Source organism: Carya illinoinensis, chromosome 5 (genome assembly GCF_018687715.1).
Source record: "Carya illinoinensis cultivar Pawnee chromosome 5, C.illinoinensisPawnee_v1, whole genome shotgun sequence".
Taxonomy (NCBI): domain Eukaryota; kingdom Viridiplantae; phylum Streptophyta; class Magnoliopsida; order Fagales; family Juglandaceae; genus Carya; species Carya illinoinensis.
In genome coordinates, this window is record NC_056756.1 from 47,922,912 (window position 1) to 47,943,247 (window position 20,336).

Here is a 20,336-nt window from a genome sequence, read left to right on the forward strand (position 1 = left end):
CAAATCTTCACACTTTGCATGAGCACATTCTATTCTCGTCTCTGTGCAAGACCACGCGGATGTACAGTAGCCAATCTGTATTTGCTAATTTCAGCAATACCATGGATTTTCTTATCTAGTTATCCCATTGTATTCTTACTTTCCCTGAATGAGAACGTGGAAGCTATGAAAGTGAAGTTCTCCTTCAAAATGAACTAGGATAGTGAACTAGGACTACTCATTGGACTTGACCCGACCCGATCTGATTGCTATCAGAATTGAAAAACAACATTTATGAACCGCTTACCGTTAATCGAGTACCCGACCCAATTTGTTCGTGTAATTATCACTCACCTATGTGAACATCGCAGCCTTGCTCACCCTCCATACTTTAGCCATTGTTGATCCCAGAACTTCCTTACTGATGCTTCTCGTCAAACAGACCTTCCCCACCAAGCTGCGATCCTCCTTATAATGTAAATCATTCACCGCTTCATCATAGAACACTATGTTTTCTGCCTCCCCTTCCGATAATCGGAAGCTCTTCCATTTTTCTTCTAGAATATTCATCTCCACCACCATTCTCCACTGTAACTAACCCTTCCTTCCTTCCCTCCACTCCAGTCCCTGCCACTAACCACCTCCCAAAAGAATCTTTTTCCTTTTCCGTTATAACTAACTCCTCGTGCCTAAGAAACGGAGGACTTCATTCAGTGACTCCGCAATCGCCCTCTGAACGATCAGAATAAGGTAAAGCTTGAAGATAAGTTTTGTACTCTATTAATTTCTCAGTCCCTCTAGTCGGGTGGGCGCCGGCCGATCTTTCGACCAGATCCCCCTAAAAACCGTACGTGCGGGTCTCCCCGCATGTGGCTCACGCCATTCGAGGTGGCCCAGCCTAGCATTCATTCGCAAATCTTGTAGTGAAATTGAGCACACACTATGACTTCACCTTTCTTTTTCTAGAGAGAGAAAGAAAGAGAAGAATTGCATACTGATCCGATTCAAGTCTTGTTCCCCCAAATTGCTTTTTCATTACCCTTTTGCTAATCTTGGTAGTAAATCGCTCATCCATCTCAATAGCTCATTATATGCATACAATTGGAGAGAAAATTAACCAATCCCAATTAAATATTTCTGAAATTTACAATTTAAACAATCTTTTTTATTCCAAAATAAAAGCGAAATAATGGTCCGTTGAATATATATAAAGCAAAAAAGAACATGCAGTTTTTTTGCTAAATAAAGGCAACATGCACAAACCAAAGCAAGATTTCTGTTCAATTACTTCTAGCGAGAGAGTTGCTGATAAGAAAAGTTACAATAAACAAAGCAAAGAAGGAAAAAACATGAGACTTAAAAGAGAGAGAGACAAAGAGACATGAAGCAAAGGATTTATGATGTCTTTGTGGGAATCTAATGCGTGGAATCATCTTCAATACATGTGCTAATTCTCCATCCATTATCACCCTCTTCAACTGTACGTCTCTTTTTCTCTCATGCGATAGCAGAATTTGTTGTCTGGTTGTTCTTCGAGGAAGCCTAGTATGACATGATGGCAAAACTTGACCTCTACACATATTTGATTTTAGGGGGCATGTTTGGAGCTCTCCTTCAGACGGTCGTAAAGCAGCAAAGTTATTTTTGGACAACATTATTTGTTGTTTGATTTGTTTGGTCTATTCAATGTGACAATAAAAATCCATGGTACAAGAAAAATAATTAGATTTCATAGCCAAAAAAGCAAAAGCCATATAATTTCTATGAAAATAATAATTCTTTTCCTATCGTTTTGAAAAAAAAAAAAAAAAGACTTTCGTAGAATATAGAAGTTAGAGATCTATATATGTTTTCCTCTTCCCACATCACCTCTTTTGGTAGTGCATGCCATAGACCCCAAATTTGTGGTATGCCCTCACAAATGACCCATTCTCTCATTCTAAGTAGCACAAATGTTTAGGTCTTGATATTTGAAATGGAAGAATCTATTCTGCCAAGGTACTAGTCAAATATATCAATTTTTAAGTTTTGTTCTAATTCTAGTTTTTGTTGCTTTTAATTACATAATTTAATAGCTCAAACTGTAGTAACATATAGGGAAATATCTCTCTCTCTCTCTCTCTCTCTCTCTCTCTCTCTCTCTCTCTCTCTCTCTCTCTCTCTCTCTCTCTCTCTCTCTCTCTCTCTCACACACACACACACAATATATCTAAATTTGCAACGAAAAAAAAAAAAAATTCTATAAGCATCAATCTCTAAAAGATTGCTCTTTGTACACAATCCGAAAAATTTACCAAAATAAGACCTTGCCCTTATCTTTTTTAAGATATTTATATGCAAACAATTCTTTTGAGATTTTATTTTGAATAAATTGGAGAGATGAGTTATTATCATGGTCATACCTTAGCAATTGATGATGGCTCATCACTAGCCTAAACCCATATCATGCCTTCCAAAGAATAACCCACCAAATGAGCGCGGAAAACCTCAAAACATGTTGCTTCTCTCTCTCTCAAAGCCCAAGTACCCCCAATAAATGGCTTCACTACCCTTAACAGAAAAAAGAGTTTTGTTACATATAAGCACAGTCGTGCATTAATCTGTGTACCAATACTGATTTATTCATACTTAAAACTTAAATTAACACTGTTTTCAATAAAATCTACTTTTTAGCCAATCACATCACATTGGTGCACAAATTAGTACACAATTATACTTGCAAGTATATTTTTCCTAAAAAAAATGATGGGCTTAATTACTTAACACTTCACAAACAGAAGTACTAAAGTTAAGGGGTCATAGAGGATAGAGTTGTTGTTATCTCTTTTAATTATTTAAATGGATTTATTAATTTTTTTTAATTAAACCTAATTTTGATAGACGCCAACTTTTAGGTTTTAAATATAATTTTATATGTTTACCATATATATTGAGCAAAGAATAATAAAATAAAAATATTAAAAATATGTATGAAACATATTCTTCCATTAAAATTATTTGTAATAGTCTTGTCTTTCATTCCGCTCACAAGCACCTAATCTCGTCTTGTCTCCACTTTGTCGAATTAGGAAATTACAATATATATATGATTGCTAAAAGGGGATTTTTTTTTTTTTTTTGAAATTGAACTATTAGAAATTTGAAAAAAAGATTAATATAAAAAGAAAAAATGAGAAAATTTTTGAAAAAAAAAAAAAAAAAAGAGAAATGAAAGTATTTATATAATCAAACTATTTTCTTCGAGATTTTCAAATAGTATCAGAGTAAAACCCAATTAGAAGTTCAAATCCAAATGCAGCACACAAACGCTTATCATGATTTCTTGTGGCCAGGGTGAGTTTATGATATGAGCCTACATCAACACCAGACATATCAGCTCTATCGAAAGTACCTCAATAATTCTACATGATCAAATCAGAATAGTCTAGAACATTTTCTGTTGTCATACGTGTCACTCTCTCCTAACTTTTTGTAAATTTTGTTAAGAACATATATTCCTTTCTCTGCTGTATAAATACCATTACAGTGTACTAAATACAATGAATGACGAATTACGAAAACATTTTTCATTCCTGCACACTTGCATTGATTCCATTACGTATCCATGGGACGTTGATTATGCGGTGTACCACTTGCAATTTTTACATCTGTCAGATTTCTGCGACGTTGCGTATAGATTGGGATAGAAAACAAAGAAAAAGAAGATCGGCCGGGACTGCTTTGGTTCCTATTTAAAAAGAAAAACATAATATTTTTTTTCATTGACAAAAAGTGTGAAAAAAAAAAGAAAAAAAAAAACTAAAACGTTTATTGAAAACTCATTTTTTTTAATAATATAGAAGAAAACAAAGAAAAAAGTTTATAGAGAATCTTATCTCAACTCATTTCATTCCAACAACCAAACACTATTCAAAAATAATATTTTTTATTTTCAAATTTAAAAATTTTTCAACTAATCATTACAATTTTACAAATCTTTCAAACAAAACATAAAAAACAATTGAACTTTTCAAATTTCAAATTAAATAAAAGTACAAACATTAAAAAATTATATTCTAATAAAATTTTAATTTTATAATATTTTTATTCAACTATTTCTCTTTCATTTTTCAAAATCTCATAAAATTTCTTAACTCAAATCATTTCATTACTATTCATAAATTAATTCTTTTATTACTATTTACAGATTTTTCATTTCATCATATTTTATTTCATCATATAGACTAGACCTTAGCAGCTCATAGGCGTGAAGAATATGCCAATGACTAGAAAAATCAGCTCGAGTGATAAGCATGTTTTATACAAATTACCATCGATATACTTGGGAAAATGTCAGGAATTTATAAGGTTGTGTAAACAAATTAAATTCGTACGCGGTAAGACTCCACCGACTCGTGGAAAATCAAATTTTATTTGTTCAATTAATTTTAAAAATTCTCCAAACAAAATATTTATAAAGACTAACTATATTCACCGACTCGTAGAAATCGAGTTTAGAAATTAATTTTGGATTCGGATTTCTAATAAAAGATGGAGTGAATTCTTTGATACTAACTTCTATGGACACCACTACACCTCCATCGTTGCTGCCTTTTTTTACACATTCCTCCTCGACTTCATCTTCATCCTTCATTCTATTTTCTTCTTGCACTATCGATTTTTGTGTTTCTTTGATTGAATTCGTAGCTGCCAAGTCTTCTTCGTCCTCCGAGTTTTGCCAGTCCACGAGGGATTGCTTCAAAAACTTGTCATTTTTGTGGTATCAATGGACCGAATTCCTAAGTTGCTTAAGCACTTCATGAATTTTTTTGCCATGAGCAACAAATTTATTTACTATTTCTTAAATCTTACTCTGATCTCTATGAAGAATCATATTACTTTATATACCGATTATTATTAACCCCACAAATTATATCGAACAAACCGCAAATGGAAAATGGAGAAACTTGGAAATATATTGATAATTAGGAAATGGCTCGAGGCAAATCGTAACCTCCCGATGAACCAACTTCTTACAAGATAATTCATAATAATCTTCCCCACCCTTTTTCCCTTCTCTTATGCTCTTCAAGAATGAAAAATTAGACTAATTAACAAAAGATGCGTGTACCGTAAAATGTTAAATTACAAAAGGGCAAATTGGTAATTAAGTAATATCCTAAAAATAACTAACTAGCTTCTAGAACACTTAAAATGAAACACATCGTCCCATTCTCTCAGCACTTCACTTATCTTTATTTCTTCTCAAGCTGCGTTTTGACTATAAGGTTTAAGGTAATGGGCCGATCCTTTGGGCTCCCAGCTAATAAACATTTTCTTCATGGGCCGAGTTACATATATCGATAATATCTTCCATGAGGCCATTTCAGACGCCGCCCCGGGGGGGGGGGGGGTTTCTTTCTTATTTTGTTGCGTTCAATGTCATTCTTTTTTTCATGAAAACAATTTGGGCCATTTATTATTTTTTTTCCAACTTTTCTTTCGTGTCATATTAAGAAAATCAATTTGTGGGGCCTTGACTAGGGGTGGATCCTTCGACAATTGCCTGAGTCCCCTGCCCCTTGAGCCGGCGCTAATTAAACTTACTTTTGAATGATGCCAACTTAATTTTTAAATAAATTTATATATGTATATCATATTAAGTAAAGAATAATAAAAATACAAAAAATATGTCTGATTATATATATATATATATATATATACACTTTCATTACAAGTATTTGTAATAGTCTTGTTGTTCCCCATTATCTCATCAAAATTTTCATAAAATGAAAATTCTTATCTCATCATTACAATTTTCTCAATTTTCATATAAAATATCATAAACAATTCAATTTTTTCAAATTTCAAAACAATAATAATATTTTAAATTTTCATCCCAAATTCAAAATTTTCATATCTATTCCTAAACATTTGAACGTGAGGATTCAATGTTGAAACGTTCGAACCTATTCATAAATATGTTCGCACGTATATGGTATTACCAACTTAACGTTTGAACATATTGAGTAATTCGTTCGAACGTTAATCTTCAAACAGGCAGGACAAACATTACATTCAAACGTTCTAGTCTTCTAATTTCCTGAATGAGATCAAAATTATTATATTATTGAAAGTTCAATCCGATATAAATAAAACTTTAATGCACTTATAATATTGTGGTGATCTACCAGTACTTGCAATTACATCAGACAAAGTACGTAATCCGAAACATGTTGCTTAATTTTCTATTGTTTACACAAATAATAATTTTAAAACAAATCCTTATGATCTATTCTTTGAAAACTAACGTATTAATGTGATAAATTAAATAAATGCTTACAAATTCGTATTTTAGTAGCATTCTAAGAACTTGATCAGGCTGGTTGCTTCCATGTGTCCATATATGTCTTAACAATTTATAAATGTGAGACCGGCCACCGGCCACTTGTTAGCTGATTGACACATGGAATATTAATATAATTAATAGGAATTACAATTAATTCAATACCTACCGCCCAATGAAGTTGCAATTGAATAGCACTGAAACTTAATGGAAAATCCAATGCAATTGTAAGCTGGAGTATTACATATATAAGTAACATACCAAACACATGATATATGGACGTTGCCACGTGATATGACTGATCTGAACCTTCCAACTCGCAAACCAATGTGAAGGGTTTAGCATGATTTGACTCAAAGTTTTTTAAATTACATTGTGATTAATTTTACTCTTGCTTCATGTGTGGTTGTAGTTATACTCAATGAATGATATATTCCCTCCATATATATATTGGATTATATATCTTTGAAATTTAATTGCACATAGTCCTGTAATATTAAAATTTATTTTTAATAAAGTGACGTATTTACATTAGTTGATTATGAAACAAATTGTAAAAGAGTTGTAATATTATTACTATAAAATAAAATAAAATAAAGATAACAGAAAAAAATGTAAAGTAAACCCCTGGTTCCAACTTGGGTGATGGAGACCACCAAGCAGAAGATTATCTTCTTCTCGATGGCATGACAATGGATTGGAGATATCCTTTTGGTTGTTTTGCGCACTACAAGAAAACTGCTTATTTGTAGCTAGTTAATTCCAGTGAAATAACTATTTACAGTTAAAATTAGCTACAAATAATCTTTTAGTTGCAATAAATTGATCACAAAAATTCGTTTTTGTTATAGTAGCGGTATGTGTATATATGTGAAAGTGCAATACATGACACTTTCTTTTAATGAGTTGGAATCAGAGGCAAGGAGGCGAAGGCTAATTTGTTAGCATAAGGATATTTTTTCACCATTTGCATTACTAGAACTTCGTGGGTTTTCATCTTTTTTATAAAAAGAAAGTGAAAGATATAGATAAGGTTTACAATTAGTCCACGACTTTTGATTAATTCTTTCAACTAATTCGTTCAACCTTTTGATTAATTCGTCGAAGGATGCAAGTCTTTCAAAGGAACAAAATAATAATTGGAAACGAGCTCTACTCTTGAAGATTTATTAGTTCACAATTAAACAAAGTGAAAACTAGCTTGAAATTGTTATCGTAATATTTAACTATCAATTGAACTATGCTTATTCAAGTACATGGCATCCATTGTGAGTAGTTTTAATACTCGCATAAAAGTATATATTAAGACTCAAGCAGGAGAGATCTAGATGACGGAAAGTTGTAAACGATCTCTCAAGTCAGATTTGAGCCATATATAACTTAAACTCTATCTTCAGTAGATAATTTAATTAATGAATTATTAATTAGATAGTTAATACTAATAGTATAAAGTGAATTCATAATTTGATACAAACTTAGAATTTTATATATGACAAACAATTAATTAGAATCATTGAGTCACTGCCATTAATGAGTAATGAGGTCACGCATTATGCATTACCAGTATACAATACAAAATGGGAATCTTGGTAGACATCACTAAGGCAGTGTGTCTACCATAAGAGTACTAGTCAATAGCGATTAGCTCCTTCCAAAGTACCAAATTTTATTCGAAACAAATATGATCATATCAAGTTCATATATAAGAAGCAACATTGAATTCCTTTATAATCATTCCAACATCAAAAATAATAATGTTCAACTACAACATGATTATTTCAATATCTTCAAAACAAACTCTTAAAACTTAATCTAATTCAGGGATGACCTCCAACTCTTGGCCTAAATGCATCATAGGCTTCCATGCATGGATTCTCGTAGGGCCTGGGGAGGCAAAAGGATTAGGAGGCATAATTAATTTATCTACTTCTCCTTCCAACATTTGAACCACAAGTTTCATATAAGGACAATCCATTGGGTGCCACTGGATGCACTGAAGTCCCATGATTGCTAGTTTTTTTGTAATTTTTATATCTCCATCATCCTCGATAAAAACTCATGTTGGCATGAGTTATATTTGGAAACAGAGAAATTATAGGTCACCTATATTAGCAAGACCCGTATAATGTAGATAAAAGAGTCAAGCGTGATTCTAGTCGAAATTGTAGTATTGATAAGTTTAGGTTTCCATTCTTGTTATTTATGTATATCATTCCTACTGCAAATGTGTATTTGAAATATATGGAATTACTAAAGTTTGACATGGTATCAGAGCCATACGATCTCTGGCTCTATGCTCTTGCTCCTTAAACTTCAACACGTTCTTCTTTCTCCTTGTCCATGGTGGATTCCAGCAACTCCCACACATCTGTCGATACGTCCCAACTATCTGACTCCATCCTTGAGTTGACTACCAAGATGACCGAAGCTTTGAACAAAGCCCAGTCCCCGAATATTATCATCGAAACTTCCGCTGTCCCGATCGGTATCAAGTTGGATGGTTCCAACTATGCCCTATGGTCCCAGGTTGTCGAAATGTATATCTCCAACAAAGACAAACTGGGGATATATCAATGGTGACTCTCCCCAACCAACCCCTCATTTTGCAAGTGGCGTACTGACAACGCCATTGTTAAAGGTTGGTTAATTAACTTCATGGACTCCTCGGCAACTTTATTCGTTTTCCCATGGCTAAAGCAGTTTGGGATTCCATTGCCATTGTTTATTTTGATGGTAGTGATACCTCTCAAGTTTATGATCTCTGACTCCGCGTGACTCAACTGCGGCAAGCATCTGGTTCTCTTGAAAAATATTACATTGTCGCCCGAATCCTATGGAATGCCCTATTGATATCCTGCACTATAATAGAATCACTCAAGAAGATCGTGTTTATGTCTTCTTGGATGGACTTGATGATCGACTAGACAAAATCCATGGCAATGACCTTCAGATGACCCGTTTCCTACCGGCGGGCAAGCCTATGCCCATGTTCGATGAGAGGCCACCAGACAGCAGGTGATGACCACAAGGGATGTCGAAGTCACCTAGGGAGCAGTTTTAGCCTCCAAAGGCCTCACGTTGAGCCCCTCTGTCCATAGCAAATTTGCCAAGACCCAACCTCTCACCAATGGTACCAAATGCTCTCACTGTGGCAACCAGAAACACACTCAAGAAAACTACTTTAAATTGCATCGGTACCCTGACTGTTGGCATGACCTACAAGCCCAGAAATGCCATGACGTTGCTGACACTGATGGAGGTAACAGCAAGGCTGCTGCCAAACCACACCTTTCTCTCATTCCGCAAGCTGCATGGTCCTAGGATACCTCTCCTCACTCGGACCCAGGTACAATTGGTTTTGCTCTTCTTAGTCCTCACAAAGATGTGAACAGCTTTGCTTGGTTTCTTGACTCTGGGGCCACTGACCGTATGACCTTTGATGCCATGGACTTCTCGGAGACTTCTCCTCCACGACTCACTAGCATTGCCAATGCTAATGGCATTATCTCTCTAGTAACTAGAGCAGGCTTTGTGAATTTATCTCCCTCTCTACATTAATCCAACACTTTACTTGTCCCGTCACTTCCCCATAAATTGTTGTCTATACGTCAAATTACGTCTGACCTGGGGTGTGTTGTATTAATTTACCCTACTTTCTATCTTCTTCAAGATATTCTCACCAAGAAGATAATTGAGCGTGGTACTAAGCGGGGGGGAGGGGGGGGGGATTATATAATGTGGACAACTTCATTACAAGATGGGCACATCACATGCACCATCTGACCAATGCTAAAAAGACACAGATTTGGCTTTGGCATCGTTGCTTGGGGCATCCATCCTTTACCTATTTGAAAGATGTTTTTCTTGATTTGTTTATGCATTTACAACTTTCTACTTTGAAATGTGACACTTGTATTTTGGCCAAAAGCCACCGAACCACATTTCCGTTGAGCATGAATAAAAGTGACACTCCATTTGCGTTAATTCATTCTGATGTGTGGGGTCCCTCACCTATTACTACTTTGTCGGGATTTCGTTAGTTTGTCAAATTTGTAGATGATTGTACCCATATGACGTGGCTTTACTTAATGAAACACAAAGATGAAGTTGTTACTGTGTTTGAAACCTTTCATGTTATGGTTCGTACTCAGTTCTCCGCTCTAACAAAACGGTGTTGTCGAGCGGAAGAACAGGCATCTTCTTGAGACTGCTCACTCCCTTCTACTTGGTGCTCATATGCCCAACCATTTTTGGCCCGATGCTGTATCTACTGCGGTTTATCTCCTCAACCGGATGCCATCCAAGGTCTTGAATTTTCAAACCCCACTTCATGCTCTGTTCACCCGTGTGTCACTCCCCACGGCACTAATGCTTCCTCATCAGGTCTTTGGTTGTGTTGCATTTGTACACGTCCATAAGAATCAACGTAACAAGTTTGATCTGTATGCACTTCGCTTTCTCTTCTTGGGCTATGGTACTCATCAAAAAGGGTACCATTGCTATGATCCTACAACCCAGCAACTTTATGTGACTATGGATGTATAGTTCTTGGAGACTGATCTATTCTTTTCTCCTTCAGCATCAAATTCTCCTTTTTAAGGGGAGACAAATGGTGAAGATTTGAATTGGTTGAGACTTGATGGAAGCGCTTCTCATGATACTGAAGTGGGTGTTAGAGACGGATCAATGCATGAGCGTGCTTATCCGAATGGGACAAATGATAAGCCAATTTCTCATGAGCTGAATTAATCTGGTGATTCGTATAAACCGCATGAGTGTGATGATTCGAATGGACTAAATGCTAAGTCACCGCATGAGTTTGATGATTTGTATGGACCGAATGCTAAGTTAGGTTCTTTGCTGAGTTCTGAAGACAGTATATGTCCTAATGTGGAGCCCAATATATGCACTAGTGTTCCGGTACCATCTGTGATAGAAGATGAATCCCCCTACTCTGAAGTACCTGCTTGTTCATCTCCTGAGAATAATCTTGGGGTAAGTAATCTTACTACACCTTTATGTTTTGATAACATAGACATGTCTATGGGATATACCTTACCTTTTAGGCACAACCGTGGCAAGCCACCCAATAGATATTCACCAGACTTTGAAGAGCAAAGATCAAGGTACCCAATCTCCAACTATGTCTCCACCAAGGACTTCTCTGGACCTCTCAAAACTTTTGCACAAGAGCTCTCCTTGTGTAAGGATCCCACTAGCATCTAGGAAGCATTAGAAAGCCCAATGTGGACCCAAGCTATTGAAAAAGAAATAAAGGCACTACTAAAAAATAATACATGGGCTCTCGTCCCATTACCAAAAGAAAAAAAAAACAGTAGGGTGCATATGGGTGTTCTCTATTAAACGCAAGCCAGATGGATCTATTGAGCAGTACAAAGCAAGGCTGGTAGCGAAAGGATATACACAGACATATGGCGTTGACTACCAGGAGACTTTCTCACCAGTAGCCAAGCTTGATACAGTTAGAGTGTCATTTTCTCTTGCAGCAAACTTTGACTGGCCTTTGCATCAATTTGATGTTAAGAACGCATTCCTCCATGGCAATCTTGAAGAAGATGTTTACATAGATGTCCCTCCAGGATACGTGGCACCCTAAAAAACCGAAGTAGTGTGTAAATTGTAGCGATCTTTGTATGGATTGAAACAATCACGCGAGCATGGTTTGGGTAGTTTAGCTTGGCAATAAAGAAATATGGCTTCAAACAAAGTAATTTTGACCATACTTTGTTTCTAAAGCATCGACATGGCAAGGTAATAGCTTTGATAGTTTATGTAGATGATATGATTATCACAGGAGATGAGATAGAAGAAATATCTCGACTTGAGAAACAATTGGCTACCAAGTTCGAGATGAAGAATTTTGGAGGACTCAAGTATTTTCTAGGAATTGAAGTGACCAGGTCTAAACATGGTATATTTCTTTCTCAACAAAAATATATATTAGAATTGCTAGCCGTGGTGGGAATGTTGGAGTGTAAGCCTGCAGACACCCCAATTGTTCAAGACCACAGACTTGGAAAAATACCCAAGCCAAGTTCCAACTGATAAAGGAATATACCAAAGGTTAGTTGGTAAACTCATTTATCTCTCACACACTCATCTAGATATTGCATATGTTGTGAGTGTTTTAAAACAGTTTATGCACAATCCAAGTATGAGTCATATGGAAGCAGTGATTCGAATCCTTCGATATTTGAAGTCATCTTCAGGCAAAGGCCTTATGTTCTCAAAGCATAATAGTCAACTGAAAGTTGAGGGCTATACGGATGCAGATTGGGTAGGTAATATCACTGACAAAATATCAACCTCAGGGTACTTTATGTTTGTTGGAGGAAACCTTGTAACCTGGAGAAGTAAAAAACATAAGGTGGTGGCATTGTCAAGTACTGAAGCTGAATTTAGGGGGATGGCTAAAGGTCTTTGTGAGCTACTCTGGTTGAGAAAGCTCCTAACTAAAATTGATTTTGCTCCTACTTTAGAGATGGACATGTTTTGCGACAATAAGGCGGCAATTACTATTTCTCACAACCCTGTCCAACATGATCGCACTAAACATGTGGAGATAGACCAACACTGTATTAAAGAAAATATTGAAGTAAAAACAATTCGGTTTCCATTTGTGAAGTCCAAAGATCAATTACCCGACCCAAAATAAAAATTAAAAAAAAAATATTACCCGACCTAAAATAATAATTTAAAACCCGAACTCAACCCAAAAATATTTTACTTTAAAATAACTTAAATGTAATACACTGAAAAAAATATTACAAGGAGCCGAGTAGAAACAAGCCCGCATGCGTCAAAGTCCAACGAAAAACATGTGGCCCACGTGAAACCCATCCAAAACACCTAATCGGCTAAGTTTTCATAAATAAAGGGGCATAAAGGTAATTTAAAAAAACACTTCTCTTCTACCATCTAGGTTAACAGAGGTATATAAAATTTCCTTTCAAGGCAACTACACAAGAGGAAGATCAACAACGTGCAGCGGCAGCACTTACCCAAGGAAGAACAAAGAGACAGCGGCACCATGAGAGGGCGTGACAGATGCTGGGCTGAGGTGATGGTGTGGCGAAGACACCACCGATCTGGGTGGTTAAACACGAGGGAGAGATAGATGAGAGAGAGAAGACGGAGATGAAGAGGGAGACAAGGGAGGTAGAGAAGTCGTTCGAGATACTCACTGAGAGGCTGCAAGAGGCGACGTCAAGGTGGTTGGTGAGATGGAAGACCACAAAGTGGCACGTGGGTGAAGGAGAGATGGCTAGGTTATTGCGCCTCTGACCTGTCCAAAAATCACACAAGACGATAGAGAGACAATATTTAAGTGGTTCGGCAATTTGCCTACGTCCACTAAAGTAGAAACTCAGTATTTTTAATATGTTTGTACAAAATTACAAACACTCATAAACAAGCTCTCTATCTCTCAAAAGGCCATTTGTTTTGGGTTTCCCTAGAACCTACATTTGACCCACAGCCCTCTTCCTGATCGCTCACCTTAGTGAGGGATGGTTTACACCATTGCAAAGTATCTCCTTAAATAGGACAAGCCTACCTAACGTAGCCACCATTGTTGACAAACAATGAGCAATTTTCCAGCAGCTATCATTGACTGTTGAGGGGCTGCTGCAGCCATCTAGGACTAATAGGAAGGTTCTTTCGGTGGGTGGGAGGCTGCATGTTCACATGGGCAATTCACACTTAGGGGTTTCCAACAATCACCCCCTCCACCCAAGTGTGCCAAACTAGGATGATACAAACAGTTGCATCCTTCAAATGATTGCACTCCCTCATTGGAATGCTTGTTAGCCATGAGAGATTTCCGCTATCAACTGCATCTTTAGGTGTGTCTTAAAATGGATGTCTAGATGCCTCTCTAAATGCATCTTCAAATGCATCAGCTTTGTCTACATCCATAGAGCTCGCAAGGGATTTTTTTTAGAGAAGATTTACAAGTAATTTATTGCAAAATCTCAACTCTCTAGGATTCTTCTTCGCTCGAATCCATGAGTCCACACTCATGTACACCTTGAGCAAACTGAGCTTTGCTCAAGTCACAGTCGAGCGAACAATCTACCTAGTACCTTTACAGCTTTCAAAACCAGGCTCCATAATCCAACAATCACACGAATCTCCAACTAGGAGACTAGTTCTCAACATGCTGGCCTCTATCTCCAGCATGATCCATTATCATCTATGCAGTTTTACAGCTCATGTCTTTAAGTTAGAAGACTAACTAAAGTGATGCATAACTTTAGTTCATCACGTACAATGCCCTTAATCAACACATCTATATAAGGTAACACATCTTTCACTGTAGTGGAAATCAATGTTCTCTCATGAACCTTGACATATATTAGAAAACCTGTTGCTAAGGTCTCCATCTCTGATTTGGGCGACTAACTCATCATCCTGCTGCTGTCTTCAGTCGATGTGCCCATCTTGTATGCAGTCTCCGACTTGCATAATCTCCATTCTTGCAAGATTTTTCTTCATATCGTAGTTCACTACCTTTATTCAGTAGGTAGTAACCACCATGGAGGTCTGATCGTCTTGGCAGTCATGTAATCATCAACTTTAGGTGTAGATATCCCTGGAACATCTGACATTCTGTTCCCATCTCTCACACATTTGCCTCATGTCGTGGTCTAGGAAGATTTCTTCAAGTTTAGCTGAGGAAAAGTAAAACTAACTTCATTTTACTTTCTCATCTAATTCACACGACCATTACCACGAGCCAAGACTAATGAATCATTCGTGACCTTCCACGTCTTTTTAAGAAAACACTACTAAATGACTGTTGTCTTCAAGCTGTCTTTAACAGCATTGTGCACTGCAAGAAATATAACATCATGTATTTCTTTAGTCACCATATTCACAGCATCATTCTTAGTTTTCTCCTAATTTTAGTAGTCTCTTGTGGCCTGTCTTGCCACAATTCCTAGCGAGTCATCTGTTGTCCAGATCTTGACTTGCCTCTGCCCTTATTCTTGGATTTTGACTAATCCAAGCTTCTTCCCTAATTATCGACATTCAGGATCAACAAACTCGAGATCTTGCCAGAATATCTTGTGCGCACCTCCTCATCTAGGATAAGATCTCTTATCATCATAGAACTTCAACTTTGACTTCTTTGCAGAATTACTTATAAACATTCTCATGACCTCCCAACTTTTTGACCACAACATCAAATACTATTGGGAAACAAAAGTACCTTCTGCCCTTTTGAAGTTGAACAATTTCTTCATTAGCACTTTGTTATTTGCAACTGGCTTTACAAAGAAAGCCACAATGAGATCCGTTGCGATTCTCCTCTTAATAACATTATACTCCCTGAGTTGTACGACTCCCAAAACCTACAGATATAACAAGTTAATCAGCATCGTCCAATGATCTGAAGTTTGCTCCTCAAACTTCACAATCCTAACTAGCTTAAACCAAGCCCAAAAGAATTGAGTCCAGCAACATTGAACTCCAACTGGCTGAGATCAAGCCCAAAACATATAAGTCCTATACGACTCCAACTGGCATCAAGCCCAAAACAAATGAGTCTGGCACGACTTCAACTGGCTACGATTAAGCCAAAAATGAATGATTCCTGCATGACTCCAACTGGCTGAGATCAAGCCCAAAACAAATGAGTCTGTCACGACTCCAACTGGCTAAAATCAAGCCCACAACTAATCTGAAGTCTGAACGGTCTAGATCATTAGTATCGATGGCGAATCTCAACATTCCCACCGCACGGATGAGTCAGGAATGATCCAAATAGTTTATCAGCACTATTTGATCATTGCAATTGCACTCCAATTGGCGTAGATCAAGCCCAAGATTGATCTCAATTCTGAACAATTCAGATTGAAAGTACCAATGGCGAATCTCAACATTCCCACCGTACGGATGAGTCTGAAATGATCAAAATAGTTTGTCAGCACTATTTGATCATCGTAATTAGACTCCAAATAGTGTAGATCAAGCCCAAAATAATCTGAATTCTGAACAATTCAGATCAAAGGTACCGAGGGCAAATCTTAATATTACCACCATACAGATGAGTCCAAAATGATCTAAATAGTTGAAAAGCATTATTTAATCATTGAAATCAGACTTCAAATGGAATAGATCAAGCCCAAAAGTATCTACAATTTATAGACGGTTCAGATCAAAAGTACCGATGGCGAATCTCAATATTCCCACCAAACGGATGAGTTTAGAATGATCCAAATAGTTGGAAAGCACTATTTGATCGTTGAAATCGGACTCCGAATGGCTTAGATCTAGCCCAAAATGATCTGTAACTTTTGGACGGTTTAGATCGAAAGTACCAATGACAAATCTCAACATTCTCACCGTACAAATGAGTCTAGAATGATCCAAATAGTTAGAAAGTACTATTTGATCACTGAAATCCGACTCTAAATGGCTTAGATCATGCCAAAAAACGATCTGAAAATGGATGGTCATGATCGTCTGGCGCGTGGGTTAAATGCGCTAAGGCTGTGTGTCTGGGACGCATGAGGCGCATGTGTGTCACGCTCTGAGCCTTCCTAGGGCACGTGGGAAAGTGCCTGTCACGCGTCTGCAACCTAGCCTACGCGTGGGGGCATGTGAGAGAGTGTCTGTCACGCATTTTCTTCCTCTGCCGTGAGTGGGGGTGCGTGGGAACGTGTTACCCACTCGTCTTCTTCCTCTAGTACAACTGAGGCGCGTCTGTGCACTCTTCAACTTCTAGGGGTGCTTACAGGCTCCTCCAGCATCCATTGTTTAGGCCGTTTACGGCAACGAATTTGTCTTAACGCGAGGAACGTCATTGTATGATCAAAAGTTATTTTCGATCAACTTGATTTTTCTGGATAGCATGAAACCAAAGCTCTGATACCAATTATTGCGCCTCTGGCCTCTCCAAAAATCACACAAGACGATAGACAGACAATATTAAAGTGGTTCGGCAACTTGCCTACGTCCACTGAAGCGGAAACTCAGTATTTTTAATATGTTTGTACAAAATTACAAACACTCATAAACAAGCTCTCTATCTCTCAAAAGGCCCTCTGTTCTGGGTTTCCCCAGAACCTATATTTCGCCCACAGCCCTCTTCCTGATCGCCCACCTTAGTGAGGATGGTTTACACCATTGCAAAGTATTTCCTTAAATAGGACAAGCCTACCTAACGTAGCCACCATTGTTGATAAACAATGAGCAAATTTTCAACAGCTATCATTGACTGTTGAGGGGCTGATGCAGCCATCTAAGACTAATGGGAAGGTTCTTTCGGTGGTTGGGAGGCTGCATATTCACATGGGCAATTCACACTTGGGGAGTTTCCAACATGGGTTAACTCACGGTGGGGGAAAAAATTTTCAAAAAGTTTGTTTCTGGGGGCTGAAAACAGAGGCTCTCATTGAACGTCCAAAGGTAGCTAGCATGAGGTTCACGGCACAGGGAGACAGCGGTTTGGGGTTGCTTCCATGGATGAGCTTACAGTGGCTTGGGCTGCTCTATCTTCGGGAAGTAAAACAGAGGGTCCTCCGCGAGGTTGAGAGTTCTGGGCGGAGGTTTAAACTGCTACGTGATGGAGGCTGCATGCGTGGAGCTAGGCAACGTTGGAGCTGTGGTGGGTCTACAATGCTTAACTTGGGGAGAATGAGGGGGTGGGTGCTCCGTACGTAGAGGGAGGTTGCGGCTTGAGGTTTTTTTATGCAGGAAAATCTAACCGAAGTATATATAGGGAACCAAAAAATAAAACCTAGGAAAAGAGACGTGTATGAAGAGGAAAACAGACGTTATACGTGCCTAAAGTGGAGTCAAAGAGCCTGTCCAACTTTTGCAATACGTGAAAATAAAGTGATGAAATTAAATAAATAAATAAACAAATAAATAAATGGACTATTTCCTGAACCTCGACTCAAACTTAAAATAAAATCTAACTTGTTTAAAAAAAATTATCTCGGTCCATAAAAGATTTTTAACTTAAATAATAAAACTGACCGAAATCTTAATTTATCAAAAGAGATATTTAGACCTGTAGTCTATTTAAAAAAATATATTTAAAAACTCAAATAAGTTTTTCACACATAAAATAAAAATTGAAAATAACTTAACACTAAACCCGTGCGTTACATTTAGAGAGTCGAATATTGTCCATGCCCCGTTGATGCCATATTTACTCAAACCATATCTTTTTATGCATATTTGGAGTCATGAATATTTGAATGATATTAATGACTATTTGGGAGTATTTTGATTTTATATTGGAATATTAGGTGCATACTGAAAAGACAAAAAGGACCAGAAAGTGAGTGCATTGTACTTGGAGATGCTTTTGTAATTAGTTACTTTTATTTTGGAATTGCAGTGGCCTCGAATATTCCGTGTTGATTATGGGCATCAGGAAACTGCTTCCAAGTTTGGAAAAGACCTGAGATCTTTTGAGGTATTAACCAAGCGGTTTTTGGGCAATGAGAATGGTGCTGTGAAAGGACTTGAAATTGTACGCGTCCACTGGGAGAAGGATGCTAGTGGAAAATTTCAGTTCAGGGAAGTTGAAGGCTCTGAGGAGATCATTGAGGCTGACCTTGTCCTACTTGCCATGGGATTCCTTGGCCCAGAGTCGGTTAGTTTCTTTACTTTGCTTAGCCCTTACAATTTACCAGTAGATTGAAACCAGTTGCCAAGTTGAGCTCCTTTCCTACATAAAAGCAAATACTAAGATAAAAATTGTTGTTCCAAGTTGTCTTCTCTGCTAACGTTTAGTGGTATTCTGCCATTTGATTTTCCAAATTGTAGCAGAGAAGATGGGATTGGAGCAGGACAATAGATCAAATATCAAGGCTGAGTATGGCCGTTTCTCAACCAATGTGGATGGTGTCTTTGCGGCTGGCGATTGCCGGCGCGGACAGTCCTTAGTGGAATGGGCGATCTCTGAAGGCCGGCAAGCAACCGCACAGGTTGACAAATATCTCATACAAGAGGAAAAAGACCTTGCTGTTAGCCCTGTGATCCAGGAAGACCTTATCAAAAGGCATAATGGTCTTCCCAGGAGGCACCAAGACAGTAGCAAACACACAGTAATGACATAGGCGACCTCGATTTTCCTCCCTATACAGTATTTTGGAGAAAATGATACATAGAAAATTATTTATATGTTGATCTTTCTCACGGGCAACAAATGATGCTCAATTCACAGACAACAGGAGGAAGAAATGGGTTCATTGGGGTTGGCAAGGATTTGCAGAAAGCAGAAGTATTTTCAATTGGGCTGGCTACTGGGTATTATAGGTTTTCGAATGTTGTGTTAAATTTCTTCATCAATTGATGTTTATAGTTTCTACCCCGTGATGCTTAAAAGGTTAGGCTCATGTAGTTGTTATTAAGAAATAAATGTACAGTTTCTTTTTCTTAATCATTGATTAAGAATTACATGTTGGAAATTCTTGATACCGTATGAAATGTGAGTTTTTGAGGTTGCTAAGCATGCTTGAATCTGCTAGCTCCGAAATCTTTTGACTTGAATACTTTTTGAGTTGGATCTCATATGTGCACATTTGGATCTCTACATGTGATCTTAAACAAGGATAAGAATTGTGGGGCCATGAAAGTATAAATAAAACAGGAAGAAATTTGTTGTTTATATGATAATTTGCACGTATATATACCCACCCAGATAGAAATTGGCTGAAAATAAACATTAGTATTTAACGATACAAAGTTACAGCAATCAAGGGTTATCCAACCAAGTGTGATTCCCAGTTCTTTTTCAACTTGGACCCTAAGATCTGGATGCCATCTGATAGAGCAAATATGCGAAATTTGACTTAATTCAATCAGTGAATGAGTTGTTCGTGAATATGAAAATATGATCGATTATTAAATGATACAACTTGTATAATTTGTTTGTTTGTAATTTTTTCCTCTAAGGTTGAAAATGCATATTTATATTTTTTCAAGATGTAATTCGTTTTTTCTCATGTATTTTTAATTTTTGTTATGTCTTTTATTTTAGAAAAAGAAA

The 20,336-nt window shown here is 37.2% G+C and overlaps 1 protein-coding gene across 1 annotated transcript; it reads left to right on the top strand.

Annotated features, from left to right (window-relative positions):
• Positions 1 to 18,654: 18,654 nt before the first annotated feature.
• Positions 18,655 to 19,804, top strand: LOC122309639 (glutamate synthase [NADH], amyloplastic-like). The gene is made up of 2 exons (XM_043123170.1): positions 18,655 to 18,938; positions 19,105 to 19,804. The coding sequence occupies exons 1-2, from the start codon at positions 18,915 to 18,917 to the stop codon at positions 19,402 to 19,404; spliced, it is 324 nt and encodes a 107-aa protein (XP_042979104.1). The 5' UTR covers positions 18,655 to 18,914; the 3' UTR covers positions 19,405 to 19,804.
• Positions 19,805 to 20,336: the final 532 nt, after the last annotated feature.